The 20965-nt window shown below is 36.6% G+C and overlaps 1 protein-coding gene across 1 annotated transcript in view; it reads left to right on the forward strand.

The window, feature by feature from the left end:
• Positions 1 to 20965, forward strand: part of UNC13C (unc-13 homolog C) — a gene marked incomplete at its 3' end in the record, with an annotated part of 622886 nt that overhangs the window by 221812 nt on the left and 380109 nt on the right. The window contains exons 6-7 of the mRNA XM_082618350.1: positions 7144 to 7222; positions 9407 to 9478. Coding sequence (XP_082474476.1) covers positions 7144 to 7222; positions 9407 to 9478 — 151 coding nt within the window. The remainder of the gene's footprint in view (positions 1 to 7143; positions 7223 to 9406; positions 9479 to 20965) is intronic.

The following is a 20965-nucleotide window of genomic DNA, read 5'->3' on the forward strand; positions in this document are numbered from 1 at the left end:
TCTATTCCTTAGTTGGAGGAATGTGACTAGCCATAGGGCAGCAGTGGGCCAGCAAACATTCCATCAACTTCAATAATGTTTCTGTTTACACATCTATAATAAAATAATTGCTACCAATAATGCATAATCTACTTACACAGGTCTTCTCAATCAGCGCTCCCCACAATACCACTGTGAAGTAAATTTTGCATTTTCCATATGAGATAATCAGGGTTCATAGAGGTTAAAAAATATTTCCTGGTGGAGTAACTAGGCTCCTATCTTCTTCCAAGGACTAAGTCCTTGCCTGCTACCCCACTTCAGTGTGTGGTCCTTACCTTTCTGCTTGGTCCTCTGGCTTCTGTCTTGTTCTTTTTAGGTGTTATTTCAGAGATGATAAAAACCATAGCTTACTTAATGTCTCATCTCTCCAGTGTCAAGGCCTAGTCACTTGACCTTCCATGTTTCAGTCTTCCCTGCTACATGTCAGAGTTGGCTCTAGGGGAGTAGAGAGGAGTAAGATTTATTATTTTTTGGAAACCTATATTCTAGCAGGGACTTCCATGTAAACAAACAGAATGCGGTTTTACAGGGGTTATGGCAGAAGACTTAGAACAACTGTTCTCCAATGTTTTTCTGCCCCAGTTCAACCAAAAAGTAGGATATCCTTCTCTCAGTAACAAATATTTAATTTTAACCCACAGCTGCTGAGAAGCCCGACTGAAAAGTGGGAGGCATGATCCTCCCCCTTCTTCCTCCCCTCACTCCCCAGCCCCTTCCACTGAGCATCCTGATGTTGAGGTCACAGTCAAGTAGAGTTGGTTAAGATGGGGAGGATGTACTTACATCTGTCTACCTTATGGACTGATGAGCATTATGTTCAAGTTTCATTTGGGAGGTCAGTAGGTGTTAGCTTATGCCACTCAGCAAGGAGGCCAGTACCCGCAGAGGAAGTAGCAGAGTAAAAACAGACAAGTAGGGAACAGTGTGATGCCTCCGAGGATCTACAAGAAGTTCAAGATGACTGGAGCAAGGAAGTATAGGGAGAAGTCGAAAGAGATGAGACTGGAGGAGACATTGTACCTTACTGGGATGTAAAGGGGTTTGTTCTTTGTAGGCGCTTGTAGGCGTAAGGCATATTGAGTATTAAAAAAAAAGGCATCTTCAAATTTGTGTTCTAGAAAAATCACTCTGTTGGCAATGTAAAAAATGGGCTGGCAAAAATTCTAAGAAATTAGTTAACATAGGAAAGCCTGGACTAGGGCACTGTCAATGGGAGAGTTCAAGAGGGAGACAGCTGAATTGTTTTATCAATTCTACAATGCACATTTTTATACTTTGTAATGAATGGAGATGCATCTTAATAACTGATGGTGTCTTAAAAACATTAGTAGCCAAGCAGCAGTTGTAAGAGTTTACAAGCCTGCATGCTTGTAAACTTAGTTAAAAGTGCCCTGGGAAAGTGTAATCATTTTATTGTTATTGCTGGTGGTATGGCTGGACAATTGCAATCTCTTAATACTTCAGTTTAGAAAAACAATGATGATTGGAGGAAGGATCAGAGTCTTGTTTGTCTCTTTTGCTGCTTTTGGTAAGGCTGAGAGCCCACCATCACCGAACTCTGCAGCAGAACTGTCTGCTTCTGGGAATACAAGAGACAGTAATGGAGCACTGTTTTCCATAATGCCCAATCACTGTTGTTCTTTATGGCTTAAAAGACAGTAATTTGGAAAAAGTCCCAGACAGTGACAATTCTGGGTTGCAGAGTAATTCTGAAAGGTTGAATTTTGAATGAGAAGTTTAAGGAATAACAATTTGTTTTGCTTATATTTTCCTTTTCATATGTAGAAAAATGTGCATGACATATGACAGAAATCTATGCCATAGACAAAGTCATTTAAAGAGTGCCCTTTCAGTTAGTATAAAATTTAAATTCTAATTACTAAGAAAGCATGGTGTCAGAGATTAATTTGATTTTTTCACAATGATATATAAAATAATGCTTTATCTTATGATAGATGGTGCCTTAGTTTTGATGAGATAAAGAATCAAAAAATCATTAGGAATTGGTGATTAATTGGCTGTGAGGAATGAGTCATCAATTACACAAACATAAATAACTCATTCGGTGTTGACAGTAATGGAAATCTTTTCCAGAAGGTGAAAAAAAAAAATGAAAAGAAAATATTAGGATACAACGTATTCTAATATGCTGCAGGGGAATAATTAAAGTATATAATGATCATCAAGAAAAGTGTGTTAAAATGTATGTAAAATAGATCATGTTAAGCAAAAAAAGCAATATAGATCATTGTATGTTTATCAGCATTAAGTAATGAAATAAATACAAAGAGGTGTTTTTAAAAGGCTGAGAGTACAGCTGTATTAGAGGAGAGGGAGTTAATATGATTTATTGTTAACCTTTACATTGCCTTAATATTCCATAATGCTAAAAAAGATTAATTATATAGCCCTGCCCAGTAAATGCCTTGGAAACATAGAAATAAACAGAAGCACTATAATTTGTTTTTTCAGGGCTGTAGTCTTCAATTAATTGAACAACTCCTTTGGATATAAACAGAGTCTACCAATTTTCTGATTTCTAATGGAAATCAGCAAGTCTCTGAATATTACCAATTAAGCATCAAGCATCCACATGCGGAAGTAGCACATCTTTGTCCCATAATCAGAAAGTACCACTTTCAGGAAACCTGCTTAACTGTTTTCATGCAGTACTTTCCTGGTGCTTTCTCAGAGTTCTTTTTCAATCCGTAGAGACTCCGTATGTTATCAGATCAATTTTGGATTAAAAATAACTACTATGTACTTAGTAAAAATCAGCTTTACCTCTTCTACCTGTGTATCAGGTTTTTAAAAATTACAGAACACTGTATATATCTTTTAGACAACATGTGTTTCTTTCTGTAACAAGATAATTAACCCAAGTCAAGGTATATAGCCATATACTTTTATACTCAGATGTTATTAAACTCAGTAAACTTCTTTTAGTATAATTATGCAAAGAACTAAGGAATAAAACCATGAAAAATATGAAGACTTTTTAATAGAACAAATGTTGGATTAGAACACATTTCAATTTAGCCTGTAAAATTATATCCATTGTCAATTATATGTGATCATTGACGTTCCAGATATTTCTGTAGATCTCCTGATCATTTGTAATGCCTGTAGTCTAAAGGTCTCCTTTTTTCTTGGGGGAACACTTGAATAGCTGGAGAGGAACCACTTGGGAAGAATTGGGACTATCTTATACAGTAATACAGTGTTTCTAATTCGAAGATAATACCCTTAGAATAAATTTTTTTAAATTCAAATACTAGCAGCACCTTTACTAGGACAGGCCTCTGATTTCCTCCTACCAAAAAAAAAATATATATATATTGGCTATTAAGAACATGAGGTTTGAGGCAAGACACTCCTGCAATGGAAATCAAGCTCTACCAGATATTTCTAGGCCTGGGGAAATTGCTCAGTTTAAGGTTTATTAAAGGTAAAATGGGATTAATGGGAAACCTCAACTCGTTGTAAATGTGGAATAATGTAATCATATAAGCAGTAGAGTATGGTAAGCCAAATCCTGGCAGTGCTAACTCTGACTTAGATAATGACCTTTGGGATGATTCTGAACTATTCTATGCTTCCATTTCCTCACTTATAAAATGAGAGAAATAATTCTAGTTATACCTTATTGGATTTTTTGAGAATAAAATGAGGTAATGCTTGTAAAGACTGGCTATGATGGATAGCATTCTCTCTGGCTCCTGGTAAACGCCACATAAATATTAGCTAGAATTAGCTAGTTTGCTTGCTACAGTTAAAGATGGCTTAATCCAATCAGCTATACCAGAAAGGGTTGAAATCAAACAGCTTCTTCCCTAGAATTAGACTTCTCTTCAGAATTACTTGTCTGCTGTTGCCTGTGTTGATGACTCGCTGTGACCTCCTGATCATCAAGCCTGGCTCATTTCTTTAACGGATATCCATGAACTTGACCTCTTGCCTATAAGGCAATAATTTACTTACCTACTGTTCTTTCCAGTCTTCACCATTTTTTTGTTATCTAATCACTCCCTGATCTCTCCTGGTTAGGAAGTCTCTCAGTAAATATTACAAAAATATTTGTGTAGAGCTTCACAGTATTCACCAAGCACTTCTCTATTCATGAGGTGAGGCTATTAGGCAGATTTTTTTTTTTTTTTTTAAGATTCAGGTTTGAAATAAAAGTTTTATTATTACTTGATGGATAAGCTCATTAAAGTATACATTTATACAAACTTCTTATAGTAATGCTGAAAATGTAAAATTATAAGGAAACACAACCTGATAACATTATGGGGACTATCTGTGAAGGTTAAGAGAACATTTTTATTGCATTACAATTTAAAAATATAGGTTTAATGAAAGTAAATGACAAACTCAGAGGGGACAGAGATGAATTCTGGATCCATGTCTTCTAACTTGGGTTCAAGTTTGGCCTGGGTTCTTGGATATCTCTGTTCTGATGAGAGAAGCATAAGGGTGAAGTGTGAGGTTCAAGAACATATATATGTGTAATTGATTCCTGAATTTGTGAAAATATGAGGTTGCTCAAAATTCTAGGCTGGCTTGGGAATTAAGTTCCACAAGAAGGAAAACATAAAGAAAATAAATAATTTGTTATTGATAGGAAGAAAACACATAACTCATTTATATAACACTTGGCAGTTTATAAATCATTTTCTCAATTGAGAAAATTATCACAATTTATCACCATTAAAATTATCACCATTATCACAATTGAATGTGTTTCTTTACAAAGTTATTAAAGTAACTTCAAAACATTTCAAAACATTTGGAGGCAGTTAGTATGATTGCTATGTAATGTGGTGGAAAGACATTTATTGATGAACATTTTATGCCATTATTATTCTGTTCACAGAGGAGAGAAAGTAGAAACTGCTTGGAATCAGAGCCTTAGACTGGAGCAAATGAAACTGGAAAAATCCTTTTAGGAACCCACTCGCATAATCTTTTTCCCATATATTTGATGTTTGGGATGTGGGAGGGTCAAGGCAGGGAGAAGGCAAGAATATGGAAATAGGATAGGAGGGAAGCAAGGCGTCACACAGAGAGTAGTAGTCTTTCTGAAGATGAGTGTTGCAAAGAAAAAAAAATATTCACTGCCCTTTCCTCCTCCTGTACTCTGCAGTTTCTTGCAATTCATAAGAAGATGCTGCCAATGATTCTTTTGTGATTGCAGTTCTTGATCTCTGTCACCGTGACTATCACAGCCCTTAACCTACAGAGTGTCAATTGGCCTTATTCTAGAAAACGATGGAAGCTGTATTAACTCCTTTTTCACAGGTTCAGTGGTGGACTACTTAAGTGTCATCTCCCCCTACCACACACTGTCTCCCCTCCCATCTTTTATTCCTTACCCCTCTTCTTTCTTTCCTCTTCCTTGATCTCTGCCCCACAATTACTCTTGTCCTGTATTCTATGATCTACAGGTAAATTTTAGTTCAGGTGTGTGACCTTAAGTATATTCTGTTCATCACTGACATCCTTCTTACCCATGTGCAGTGGTTTTAATATTTCACATTTATTACTGCATTTGGTCCTCATTTTCAGACATGTACTTTATGGCATTATTACTATTTATTACCATCTTATCTTTATTAATATTTTGCTTTTATTAATATTTTGTATATGTTGTATGATGCATTTTTGTAATTTGTCCAAGATCACCAGATTGGTACAACTGGAAGTATTTGAATTAAGACTGTGGCTACTAAGAGAGATCCAATAAGACAAAGGTTTCCCTTTGTTAAATTAAGCAGCAGAAATGAAGAAACAATCTGTGTCAGTGAAAACTGGACAGTAAAATGCTGATAACATATTTTTGGCTGTTGTAGCCTATTCCAGTGGCAGAGCTGCCCACCTAAACCCAGCAGTATGAATTGTGGTGTTTCTGGTGCAAAAGCTGACTCTCAGCTAGAGGTTAGTAGGGGTTTTGCAGTTCAAGTGAGTGGAAGGAGTAGCTGTCTGTCATCAATGACGTTAGCACCTTTTTGGTTGTATAAAAAGAGTAGCTTTAATGCAATAAAAAATCAAATTCAGGGCTTCCCTGGTGGCGCAGTGGTTGAGAGTCCGCCTGCCGATGCAGGGGACACGAGTTCGTGCCCTGGTCCGGGAAAATCCCACATGCCGCGGAGCGGCTGGGCCCGTGAGCTATGGCCGCTGAGCCTGCGCATCCGGAGCCTGTGCTCCGCAACGGGAGAGGCCACAACAGTGAGAGACCCGCATAACGCAAAAAAAAAAAAAAAAAAAAAAAAAAAAAAAAATCAAATTCAATCTATTAAAGTTATTTTAATAAGCATTAATATTAATATATTTTAAAATTAGTTTAAATTGCAAAGATGGCACATGCTTATTATAAAAACATTGGACATTAACAGATTTATAACATAGGGAGAGTCTTCTCTTTTTCTATCACCCAGTTTCTCTCACTCCACAGAGGTAACTACAGTTTACCAATTTGGTGAATATATTTCTAGAAATTTTCTGTGTATATATAAATGCACATACAAATGTGGGACCATACGAAACACAATAATATGCAAACTTGCTTTCTGAACATACTATAAGTATTTTTTCATATATACACATATATTTACCTTATTCACTATAACGATTGCATCCTTCCCATTGTATAATATACTATAATTCATTCAATCAGTATACTGTTGTTGAATATTTAGGTTACCTAGCTTTTGTTGTTACTACAAAAAAAAAGTTGCAGTGAACGTCCTTGTATAACAAATTATTATAATCTTGTGCATTTATCTTTAGATAATTCAGATAAGTGGAAATTCTTGTATTGGAATAATCACTAGTATTTTAGATGTGTCTATAAATCCTTGAGATGCCACTTTGGAGTTCAATCTGTGAAGATGCAATATACACAAAACATAGTATTTTTACAATAAAAGTAATTTTTTTTTTTTTTTTTTTTTACCATTGCAGACAGACCAAACTTTCAGCAAAACTGGTTTGGTTCTGTTTCTTCCTCGAGGTGCAAAGTTCCATATACCTAACAATTTCAATTGTCCTCTTATAAAGAGTCAGTTAACCATTAAAATCATTCCTTTTCCCCTCTTTCAGAGCCGGGTGGGGACTTTATGGTATTGATAGTATGCCAGATCTCCGAAGGAAAAAAACTCTGCCTATTGTACGAGATGTGGTGAGTCACTCCTGTTAAATTCATTTTGACTGCATACGTTGTCTTTATCTTTATTAGATGTCATATTGTCCTTCTCATTAAATGCCTAGCCTGTAAATGTTTCATAGAATAAAACACAGAAGAAGCTGGATGCTAGCAAGTGTTATATTTATTATTTCTTTAAAATCTATTAGAGGGAGGATATAACTCTAACCTTTTGACAGCTTTTAATATCAGTTGAAATTACAAATTGAGTTAAAATGGCCCTATAATTGAGCAGAAGGAAGTCACACAGCATGCAAAGTGGGCTGCTGCAACTGGGCTTTGATGACCACAGTTTACTTTGCAGTTGAAGGCTAGATTTGACAGTCTTCATCTTAACCTAGTAAACTTTATGCTTTACGAAGCATACAGATAATATTAATCAGTTCCTTATTCTCATATATTAAGATCAAGTCTAACCAAATTAATAAGCTGTTCCACTCTCCAAAGAAAACCATGGCTTCCAAGTCATTAAAACCTTTATTGGCCCTGAACATAACTCTGAATGACAAACTCTCCTATAAGGAAATATGCTGGGGACTGCTTAGAGATGCAAAGAATTGATAATAGTCTGTATTAAATTCTAAAAACAAAGCCCATCAACATGAAAAAGAAATGTTTTCTATCATTTGCATTGTTTTCATGTTTTTCTGGAGGCTTATTCTTAATAGTTTATTAAATGAAAATATATTTTCCCTCAGAGAAACTGAAGTTTTCCTTTTAGCAACAACGTACACAATTTCTTGATACCAGTAATTTTCAATTTTGCTATGAAAACCTTCATCTGAAGTTCATCACTTTAGTTTTAAATTAGGAAAGACAAAATCTTGCCTGGAAAAATCTTATGCTGGAAAGCATGATATGTCTGTACAATTAACTCAGATTCCTGCCATTATAGTGTGACATTATTTTTAAGTGTTAGGCTTATTTAACATTATTATACTCTTTTCTCACCTGTCGTATGTCTAATTATTTATATTTTGTTTTCTCTGTCACTTGGACACTTCAGGCCATGGTAAGTGACTTTCATTTTATTTAATTAATACTTGGCAATCTTCTCAAATGTACACTGCTCTTATTCATGGGATCAAAGAGAGCAAGATGGGGAAATAAAAAGAGACATATTAGAATAAGAAGTTTGGGTTCTCCAAGATTTAACATCTAGTTCAATTCTGAAAGACAGACCAATTTACATAAACAACAGGTACAAATACAGACTAAAATAAAATAAAAACATAATTTTAGGGACAGTAGTTGTCAGAGATGGAAGATCATCTTTGGAGGTAAGTCCTCTATAAGCTTACATGGTAGGAGTGGAGATGGTAGGAGTTTATAAGTGAGGAGTGAGTCACCTGCTCACTTAGGACTATACTGAACCTAACTGGGCACAATGGCTTTGTAGTTCCAAGGAGATATATTTCTGACCAGATCTATTATTCCACTATGACTTCCCTTTGTTCCTAATGGGAGAGAAGATTTAATATTCCCATATAGAACTCCTGATTTCCAGAGTTCTCTATAGCACCATCGAGTATATTATATTGTATATGTTTCAGGTGGGAGCAGCATAATGGTTCTATTTTACAGGGGAAACTAAAGGGATATGACTCTTATTTAAAATCACCTAAGTTACCAACATTGAGTGAAGAAAACAAGTCTAATGATGATTCTCAATTGATAAAATGGACACTTGGAAGAAAATATTCTGGCCAGATATAGAAGCATATTTCAGGGAACTATGGACAACTCAAGAATCATCTAGTACCACTTGTGATTCAGGGCTATCAGACAGATCAGCTGGCTCTGTATCAATGGTTATGTTTTATGAAGGAATGTGATTATGATCATCTTGGGGAAAAACAATGTCCTAGAAGCCTCTTGCCAGCCTAGAAACCTTGGGCTGCAAGCCTGCCTTGCTGGGCCTCAGTTTTATCATCTGTAAAATGTAGAGCCTAGGTTTGATGATCTAAAGGGACCTTTTTCAGCTTTAATGTCCTATGATTCCACATTCTGGATGAACTGGCTGACTACTGAAAATGGTAGGTCCCTATTGACTAAAGTGTGAATAGTGATAGTCTATACTTTTACATTTTCACCTTCTGCTGAGTAATAGGTACATAGCAGTCACCTCATAATTCTGTGTTTTTTTGGTTTTTTTTAAAGACCCTGGCTGCCCGGAAATCTGGACTCTCCCTGGCTATGGTGATTAGGACATCTCTAAATAATGAGGAATTGGTAGGTGCAGAGAGTCACTTACTAACTATGCATTGATCATAGTCTGGGGAAAAGCATTCTGCCTGGGCTGCTTGTTTGTTATGTTCATTCCAAAGCTCTAGGAATAATTGGGAACATGGGGCAAGTATGACCCTAAACAAACTTTCTCAGGGCCTCAGCTGCATGATCATACAAATTATCCTGTGCTGCTCAAATATGCATGCACCTTCCCATCTTTACAAATGCTATTTCATCCTAACAAAGTTTGCTTGTTACTGTCCACCTAAAAAATCCTGCTAAGTTTTTACATAGTTCACGTTTTGCTTCCTTTGGGAGGCTTTCCCAAACACCCTCCTCCCCTTCTGGCTCAATTATTAGCTTCTTCCACTGGGCTTTTCTAGCATTTAATCATGACCTCCATAGTATAGTATGGTATAGCATGGTTAAGAGTGAAGGCTGCTTGGGGTGAGTCCCATCTTTGCCACTAAATTAGCATTGTTATGTCTGGTAAGTTATGTAACTTCTCTGAGCCTGAGTTCTTTCATGTGTATAGTGAGATGATAATAATACAGAAGATTAGGGCCTCCCTGGTGGCGCAGTGGTTGAGAGTCCGCCTGCCGATGCAGGGGATACGGGTTCGTGCCCCGGTCTGGGAGGATCCCATATGCCGCGGAGCGGCTGGGCCCGTGGGCCATGGCCGCTGGGCCTGCGCGTCCGGAGCCTGTGCTCCGCAACGGGAGAGGCCACAACAGTGAGAGGCCCGCATACCGCAAAAAAAAAAAAAAAAAAAAAAAAAAAAAAAAAATACAGAAGATTAAGGGAGTGGATGAATATTTAACACGCTTACACAGCCTAGGGTACAGTAAACAATAAATACAAGCTGGTGTTCTTATTATTTTTGTTACTACAGTTTGATTATTTTGCATAAGCCTTTCCTTTTAGACTCCATGAAAGTAGCACTATATCTTGTTTGTTGTTCTTGTTAAATATTTTCATCCCTATTGCTTAATACACTGTCTGATATAAGATAGATGCTTTGTCAATTCTTGTTGAATGAAAGAACCAGCCTGATTAGAAGGTACAAGTAGGTCAGGGATTCTTGAATTTGGTTCCTTAGAATCAACTGGGGGAGCTTTAAAACATACTTATGTCTGAGTCTCACTCACATGGTTCGATTTAATTGGCTTCAAATATAGCCTGGATAGAAGAGTTTTGTTTTGTTTTGTTTTGTTTAAACTTCCAGGTGATTCCAATGAGCAGTGAGTGTTGTGCCATGGTAACTGCATCCTGCACAGCCACTTTGCTGGGGCTTTTTTTTTTTTTAATTAATTAATTAATTTTTATGGCTGTGTCGGGTCTTAGTTGCAGCACTTGGGATCTTCGTTGAGGCATGCAGGATCTTTCGTTGTGGTGCATGGGCTCCTCTCTAGTTGTGGTGTTCGGGTTTTCTCTTCTCTAGATGTGGCATGCAGGCTCCAGAGCGTGTGGGTTCTGTAGTTGTGGCACACGGGCTTAGTCGCCCTGCGGCATGTGAGATCTTAGTTCCCTGAGCAGGGATCGAACCCGCGTCCCCTGCATTGCAAGGCAGATTCTTTACCACTGGACCACCAGAAAAGTCCCTCTGCTGGGGCTTTTATCCAAGACAACTTATCTGTGCCCTCCTTTATTGCAACTATGTACTCTACCTCTCCCAATTTTTAGAGACTTTGTCATTCTTAGAGAATAAAAATGTGGCCACTATTATTACTTGTTTTAAATTTCTACACATTTGCCATTTAAACACCATTATTTATATTTATTTTTCATTGTCTTCGTCCTGTCATTGTCATTTCCACCCAAAGCCAACCTTTCCTAGGTGTCTATCAGCAAGCCGCCCTCCCCAACCCAATCAGCCCTTAAGTACTACATCAGCAATAGTACATGTCCCTTTGAATATCTGGGTGCCACAGCAAGTTCAGAACATTTTTTATTGTACCATAGGATTTTTAAAATATGGCTGCTTTCCCAAGGGCTTATTCTTATCTACTGGGTTTATGATGCCATGTAATATTTTCACTATAGTTTGGATACGAGAGAAAGTAAAAGCTCTCTGGTATATGAGAAAGCCTCATAGTGCTTGCCGAATCTCAAAGTATCCAGTCTTTTGCTTTTGAGGAAATAATCAAGATGGAAGGTTTTTATTGATAGACTCCTATCCTTTCTTATATTTTAAAATTTGCTATTTGGTTTAACGCACAAATACTCATTCCTATGAAAAGTGAAGAGGAAAACGACAGAAATTAGAGGAATGCTACTACATTTTCTGAGGCTCTGACAGAGACCACACCCTCACTTCATAGTTAAATTAGCTATTGATCTACTGTTCCTTTACTTAAACGTATCATTTTGCTTCTTTAGTTTCAGAAGACCTATGTAGAAGATATTTCTGTTTGGGTGTTGAGTGGATGAACAGAGTCCATCATCAGCTCCCTCTAAAACTCATAGAGCCCGTGTCCCTGGGGCCCATGTCTCAAAAAGCAAATGAAATATGACTTCTGTACAACAGGCATATTAAATGTTACTCTTGACAAGCTGTCACATTAAGTCATTACATGGGCAACTAACATAAATGCTGGAGCAAATACTTTCCACTTCCCAGTTCGTGAGTCCCAGGCAGCCTCAATGTGAAGCATGAAATGTTTGCCTTTACATGAAGAAAAAAGGCTTGGCCATGCGGAAAATGGTAGCCCTTCTATTTGAATTCAAGAGATGTGGTAAAAAGCTCAGTCATCTCTTCCAAGGAAGGAAAGGGCTATAAAGTCTGATGCAAGATGACAGTGGGTCAGCCAGCACCACCTCCACTGACATATTGTTGGCAGTGGGCAAAGTATTGCCAGGCGCCCCCTCCATCACCAATTCTCAGTCACCACAAGGAGCTGCTGGGACTGGTTGGGAATCTCCGTCTAATCAGCCCTTGAGTACTACAGCTTTGAAATATTCCCATCTGGTTTAATAACACCAGACAGGATAACAATCTAGTATCCATATACCACAACAATAACCTGCCTGGCACTACACTGCGCAGCTTTGTGCTTGCTTTCTCAGTGTTAGTTTCCTAGGTTTAGACCCAAGAGTAGCACAGTCAAAGTAAATCCATTCACTATTTCAACAAATATTAATTGACTGTCTTCTGTGTTTCAGGCATTGTTTCAGATTTTGGAAATAAGGCAGAGAACAACTCATTTAAAAAACCCTGCTGTCACGATGCTTATAGTGAGAGAGGAGCTGAGATACTATGTTCTGTACCCACTGTTGCTGTAGTTCATAATGGAAGCTTTTAGTAGGCAGGGGTATTTAGACTAAGACAGGCTTAGATGATGGTTATGAGAAACTCAGGTAGAGTGAGGAATCCAAATCACCAAGGCTAAAAGAGATTCTAGAACACTGTTTGTTCTATCTGGGTTGATGTCCATGTTTTGGAGGCTGGCCTAAGGGCAGGCTTATAGGGGGTGTCAATTCTCATAAAGGGTTGATTTATCTAGGAGGATAGAGGTCCTTCTTCCAATAACAGGATTCAGGCCAAGGAAAAGGGACTGGCAAGAACTAGGTGTGGGGATAAACACGATATCAGACTTGGGTCCTATTCCTAGCATGACCTAGAAAGATACGTGGAAGGAGGAAGCAGGTCAGAACACCTGTCTGGTGCCTGGCGTTCAATCTGGAAGTTGCAGTTCACCCAGGGATTCCGGACTCCCGCTCAGGAACAGGAATCTTTCATACCACGTGAACAAGTATTGAAGTGAAATGGCCTGAATTTGAATCTCAGCTCCACCTCTTATTGCCTTTGAGAACTCACTTCTTATCAATATGCTTGGTGTCCCTGAGACTTGTTTATCTCATCGTTAAATTAATGTAATAATACTTACTCACAATGAGAGAGAATTAAAGAAATGTCTTGCCAGGCACAGCAGTGGCAGTCAGGGCAGTGGGACAGGGACTTAGGGTGAAGTATCCAGAGTACCTGCTAAGCCCAGTGCCTCCCTGTAACCTTTGCAACTGAGGGGCAGATCGCAGGGAGTACTGACAGGGGAGTCATCAGCAATGACACCAAATATACAGGTTATCTCCTGTTTACAAGTAGTATTGCTATTGGTGCTGCTGCTTTCCTTCTTCAAGAGAAGGAAATCATGGTCCTTGGCTTGAGAAAAATGTTGGTCCAAGTCCACCATTTACTAGCTGAGGGAACTTGGGCAAGTCACTGAAATTTTCTTGGCCTCCATTTTCTCATACGTTTGCTAATTATGTAAGATCTTTGTACCTATATTCATTAGTAAAATGACCTATGGTTTACCATATCTTTGAACAATTGTGGCATCAAGAATAAACTAATTTTATAAAATAAGTAGGGAAGCTTTCCTTTTTCACTTCTCTGGGGTGATCTGCATAAAGTAAGTGTTGCTAACCTTGAAAGACTGACAAAACTTGCCTCTAAAACCATCCTGTGCATTTTTTTGTTTTTGTTTTTTTTTTTGATTTTTTAGGGTGGTTATATGACTACTAAATCAATTTATGTAGTATAACAATTCTATCCATGTTATTTAAACATTTGTTCTTGAGTCAATTTTAATCATTTATATTTTTTCCAGAAAGTGATCCTTTTTTCTAAATTTGCAAATTTAATACCGTCAAATTGTTCATATAATTATATCATTTATAAAAGCTTGTGTTGTTTTCATCTTATTATTTATTTGTATTTTTTAATCTCTTTTATAGAATCAGTACTGCAAGAGATTCTCTGGCATTTGTTTTGTTGACTCCATATTTTGTTTCTTTGTTTTATATTTCATTTATTTCTGCTCTTACTCATCTTCTACTTTTTATATTTTCCCTGAGCTATTTTTCTAACTTATTAAGTTGAATATGTAGTTTGTTAATTTTTATTGTTGCTATTAACTAGTGCATACACACAAAATAATATCTACAACATAAATGAAGGGAGTAAATAACAGTACAAACACCTTATATCCATCATTCAGCTTTAAAAAGAGAATATTTCCATCCCTTGTGTATTCTTTCCTCATTTTCTTCCTCCTTCTAAACTTCAAAGATTTCATGTCTATCATTTTGTTGCTTCTGTTTATATTTTTACCACACTTGTATAACCTAATTTTCTTTTTGTCTTTTCTCCCAAATGCATTTTAAATTCTTCATTTTCCTCTCAGCACACTTTAGCTGCATCATACAAGTTTTGATATATAGTGCTTTTATTGTTGTTGAGATAGAATTATTTCATAAATTGTCCAGTGATTAATATTTTGACTCATCAGTTATTTAGAAAGTATATTCATTAATCTTCCAAAGATAAGGGCTTTATTTTTGTTACTGCATCATGTTCAGACGACGTGGACTGTATTTTCAGTCTTTAGTATTTAATTGAAGATTGCTTTATGGCTTAGTACATGATCAGCACTGTAGATATCCCATATGAGCTTTTACTGTTCAGTACATAAATTTTGGGACTTCTATATCCCTGATAAATTGTTTCTTTCAACTTTTGGTAACAATCCTGTTAATTTCTTGCATGTTTTTTCCTTAAACATATTCTATGTGATATTAATACAGCTCTCACTGAAGTAATTAGGTTAATATCTTCCTTGATAGAACCTTTTCTAGCCCTTTCTTTAAATCTTAATGTGTTTTATGCATATCTCATAAAAACAGATAGCTTAGTTTTAAAATTCAATCTCAGAATTTGTCTTTTTATGGTTGGATTCAGTTTACATTTACTAAAATAAATTTGAGCTTACTTCTATTATTTTTAAATGTTTAATTAAAATACTTTTCAAATTTTAAAGTTGATCAATAATTCTGTCCTGAAAAAATATATAAAGATCTGAAAATGCTTAGTCTCTGATTACTACCCTCAGTGCCCACATTAGGTAGAAGGCAAGTCTAAATGTCCTATCTGAAAATGGTCTGAAAACCCAAAGATCCAAGCCCATGGAGTTTAACTGGATCCCAATCATACCTCTTAGGTTTCCACAGAATCTGCTTTTTTAAATCTGTCATTAAGTCCCATTTATGTATTTATGTATTTAGGTGCCTGGGGAATCTTTCTTTGAAGCCCTTCTACATAGTAAAATGTTTTTTTCCAACACTTACCTAGTGGGCTATATCAAATTCATTTGCCAGGTTTCCAGATCAGTTTTCCAATAAACAAAATGAATATACTAATATTTCTAGAGGATTTGGAGGGGAATCAAATGAGATAACAAATAGACAGCACTTCAACCATTTTGGATGCATAAATATTAGTTATTATTTTTATGATTATCTACTTTCACTACACAGCTTTACATAGCTACATGATTGACTTTCTTGGTTTTACAAGAGAACAATAGAATGGGTTCCCTTTAAGAGGGAGGGTCACCCCTTTCCCTCTCTTCCTTTTATAATATCCTAACCCTTCTTCCTGTTCTTTCATGGCCTCTGTCAGAAGATTTATAAGAACTCAATCTCTGCCCCAACTGGTAAGAATTAGACTTTCCAGATTAAAATGCCTAAAGTTTCTCCCAGTGGAGAAATTCAAATTATTTTTGGCCGCTTATATTTAATAAGTTACTCATCTCATACCACCTTCTTTATTTGTATATATATATATTTTTCATTGAAAGTTTGAATTGGAGAAAAAGTGATACTTATATAGTACATGGACAAATTTACCCTAATTTGTTATCAGATCAAGTTCCATGTCATGTATTGGCATGGAACCATATTGTACTTCAGAGTGTAGATACTATATTGTCCTCTCCTTAAATTATTGAACCATCTATTTTATCACTGTTCTACCCTCTTTATTTGGACTCAGTCCATAAGGTACTTAGGTCACTGGTAATTAGTACCTGTTATAAAACAATATAAGTAAAAACAAATTACTTACAGTCTTCCATGTATAGGCACATAACTTTTAGTCTCTTTTAGCACTTTCTGCTACAAAAAATTTTACCCAAGTAATTTTAGCTTCTACAGTCAGTCTTATGTAATGATTAGTCTAATGAGTAAATCAGTCATGAAATTATGTCTGTTTTTATACTCAGGAACTTACTCTACCATTGTTCTGTCCTCATGCTTATAACTAATTTCAAAGGTCACATTATACCTAATCTTTGCTCTGCAAATCTTTCTGATGCTTTTGTCCAGAAATAGCAAAATGATACTTAGAGGACAGTAAGTATATTTCTAAAATCATGCATCAAGTATGTGAAATATGCTTGAAAACAAGAAGCATACTTTTTTCCTGGAATTATCTAAATGTGATTGTTTTCAAGTATAGGAAAGAGATGGTTTACATAGTTCTATGAGGGAGGCCCACAGGATGCAGAGAAAAATAGAACTTCATTAGTTAAGTTGCTGGTTAACATAGGAGAGGAAAAAGGAGAAAAAGTATGTGGCAAATGGAGACAGTCAAGCTTTGTTCCTGTTATGTGTTAACAGTTTGTAGATTGGAATTTTGGTGGTCCAAAAACACTGGTAATTGTTCCCTGCAGGAGGCTTGATTGCTTTGTTTCTCGGACTCATTTTAATTTCCCTATGTAGTTATCAATAGAAAAGGCAATTCATTCCCTGTCCTAATTGTTCAGAAAGTGATATATTAGGGCAACTCACTTTAAATTCCAGTTTCTCGGAGCAGGAATTTTTAACAAAATCTGTGTCTAAAATATGAGCATCCTCCTCTTTGTAGTCCAAAGGTTGTACTTGGCTACTAAGTCTTACCTGAGTGAGAGCAGAGTAATCATTTCTACGGATTAAAGCAGTGTTGAAACAATAAAAATTTCCTTACTTTCTGGAATCACACTAGTAATATAAAAATAATGTTTATTCTTTTTTACTTGATTGCAAAAGCCTGATATTGTGGCTATAAGTAGAAAAATTACTGGAAGAACATGCATCAAACCATACCTAACTTTGAAAAATTAAATTATTTTTTATTTTAATGCTTGTTTGGGTTTATAAATTCCTCTTTAAGTGAGCATACATTTTATTATTATCAGAACATACATACATTTTAGCAAATAATATATGTTTGTTGTAGAAGATTTGAAAAGTTTAGAAACACTTAAAATAGATTAGCAGGAAGTCTCCCAAATTGCTGAATCCACTGTGTCCTTCAGTCCTAATTCCAGTAATTGAGCTCTGCTTGTTCTTCAGACCACCTTCTCCATATGTCTAGTTCCTTGTTTACCTAGGCCAGAGACCCTCTCTTGATAACATAACCAGTTCCTATCCTTTCACATCAGCTTGGATCCTATTAGCTACACCCTATTATCTTTCTACCTACTCTAAGTACATGTGTGTATGTATGAAAGTATGTGTGTATATATATTTTCTCTTCCCTTTAATCCAACTCTTAAAGGTCAGCTACAGGCTTCCATTTCCCATCGTCCATGGCTGATTTTACTGTTTCCCCTTGTTTTCTTCTGTTTTGTTTTTATTCAGTGCCCTATATCCTATCTTTTGCCTTATTCCACAAAAACTCCACACTCTATGTCCTTATAATCTTGTTTGATCCAGTCTTATTTTGCTGCTAAAAATACACTCGTTCCCCCAGTAAGCAGTATTCCCCTGAGACATGAGTCCCTTCTTATCAGATGTATTTTTCATGCTTTCCTCAGCCGTTCATTTCCTCAGTTTCTAAAGTGACCATCATTCCATCTTAGGCTTTGTTGGAATAAGAAATGTTTTCATAAGCCATTTATTTTATTTTATTTTATTTTTTTAACATCTGTATTGGAGTATAATTCTTTTACAATAGTGCATTAGTTTCTGCTTTATAACAAACTGAATCAGCTATACATATACATATACATATACCTGCATATCTCCTCCCTCTTACGTCTCCTTCCCATCCTCCCTATCCTACCCCTCTAGGTGGTCACAAAGCACGGAGCTGTGCTATGCAGCTGCTTCCCACTAGCTATCTATTTTACATTTGGTAGTATATATAAGTCCATGCCACTCTCTCACTTCGTCCCAGCTTACCCTTCCCCCTCCACGTGTCCTCAAGTCCATTCTCTACATCTGCGTCTTTATTCCTGTCCTGCCCCTAGGTTCTTCAGAACCATTTTTTTTTAAGATTCCATACATATGTGTTAGCATACAGTATTTGTTTTTCTCTTTCTGTCTTACTTCACTCTGTATGACAGACTCGAGGTCCATACACCTCACTACAAATAACAATTTCGTTTCTTTTTATGGCTGAGTAATATTCCATTGTATATATGTGCCACATCTTCTTTATCCATTCATCTGTCGATGGACACTTAGGTTGCTTCCATGCCCTGGCTAATGTAAATAGACCTGCAGTGAACACTGTGGTACATGAATCTTTTTTTTTTTTTATTAGTTTCTGCTTTATAACAAAGTGAATCAGTCATACATATACATCTGTTCCCCCATCCCTTCCCTCTTGCGTCTCCCTCCCTCCCACCCTCCCTATCCCAACCCTCCAGGCGGTCACAAAGCACCGAGCTGATCTCCCTGTGCTATGCAGCTGCTTCCCACTATCTATCTACCTTACATTTGGTAGTGTATATATGTCCATGCCTCTCTTTCGCTTTGTCACAGCTTACCCTTCCCCCTCCCCATATCCTCAAGTCCATTCTCAAGTAGGTCTGTGTCTTTATTCCTGTTTTACCCCTAGGTTCTTCATGACATTTTTTTTCTTAAATTCCATATATATGTGTTAGCATACGGTATTTGTCTTTCTCTTTCTGACTTACTTCACTCTGTATGACAGACTCTAGGTCTATCCACCTCATTACAAATAGCTCAGTTTCATTTCTTTTTATGAGTGAGTAATATTCCATTGTATATGTGTGCCACATCTTCTTTATCCATTCATCCGATGATGGACACTTAAGTTGTTTCCATCTCCGGGCTATTGTGAATAGAGCTTCAGTGAACGTTTTGGTACATGTCTCTTTTTGAATTATGGTTTTCTCAGGGTATATGCCCAGTAGTGGGATTGCTGGGTCATATGGTAGTTCTATTTTTAGTTTTTTAAGGAACCTCCATACTGTTCTCCATAGTGGCTGTACCAATTCACATTCCCACCAGCAGTGCAAGAGTGTTCCCTTTTCTCCACACCCTCTCCAGCATTTATTGTTTCTAGATTTCTTGATGATGGCCATTCTGACTGGTGTGAGATGATATCTCATTGTAGTTTTGATTTGCATTTGTCTAATGATTAGTGATGTTGAGCATTCTTTCATGTGTTTGTTGGCAATCTGTATGTCTTCTTTGGAGAAATGTCTTTTTAGGTCTTCTGCCCATTTTTGGATTAGGTTGTTTGTTTTTCTGATACTGAGTTGGATGAGCTGCTTGTAAATATTGGAGGTTAATCCTTTGTCAGTTGCTTCATTTGCAAATCTTTTCTCCCATTCTGAGGGTTGTCTTTTCGCCTTGTTTATGGTTTCCTTTGCTGTGCAAAAGCTTTTAAGCTTCATTAAGTCCCATTTGTTTGTTTTTATTTCCATTTCTTTAGGAAGTGGGTCAAAAAGGATCTTGCTGTGATTCATGTCATAGAGTGTTCTACCTCTGTTTTCCTCTAAGAGTTTGATAGTGTCTGGCCTTATATTTAGGTCTTTAATCCATTTTGAGTTTATTTTTGTGTATGGTGTTAAGGAGTGTTCTAATTTCATTCTTTTATATGTAGCAGTTTTCCCAGCACCACTTATTGAAGAGGCTGTCTTTTCTCCACTGTATATTCTTGCCTCCTTTATCAAAAATAAGGTGACCATATGCATGTGGGTTTATCTGTGGACTTTCCATCCTGTTCCATTGATCTATATTTCTGTTTTTGTGCCAGTACCATATTGTCTTGATTACTGTAGCTTTGTAGTATAGTCTGAAGTCTGGGAGCCTGATTGCTCCAGCTCCATTTTTCTTTGTCAAGATTGCTTTGGCTATTTGGGGCCTTTTGTGTTTCCATACAAGTTGTGAAATTTTTGTTCTAGTTCTGTGAAAAATGCCATTGGTAGTTTGATAAGGATTGCATTGTATCTGTAGGTTGCTTTGGGTAGTAGAGTCATTTTCACAGTGTTGATTCTTCCAATCCAAGAACACGGTATATCTCTTCATCTATTTGTATCATTTTTAATTTCTTTCATCAGTGTCTTATAGTTTTCTGCCTACAGGTCTTTTTTCTCCTTAGGTAGGTTTATTCCTAGGTATTTTATTCTTTTTGTTGCAATGGTAAATGGGAGTGTTTCCTTGATTTCTCTTTAGCCATTTATTTTAGAGTACTTTTCAGCTTTGGTAAACAAGTGCCCTTATCCCCAAAAATCAAGAATGAAAAAACTCATTATAATTTTTTGAGACTGGGGATATGTACCCTGTAGTGAATTACCTAGTGTTTTTCTCCAGCTTCTCCAGCTTTCACATGTTATGGTTTATTCTAATGCCCCATTCACTTGATTTTCAATGTGCTGTCTAGTAAATTTTCCATGTTTTTTCTTTTTGAAATTAGCT

Source organism: Mesoplodon mirus (assembly GCF_964341445.2).
Source record: "Mesoplodon mirus genome assembly, chromosome: 4".
NCBI lineage: Eukaryota > Metazoa > Chordata > Mammalia > Artiodactyla > Ziphiidae > Mesoplodon > Mesoplodon mirus.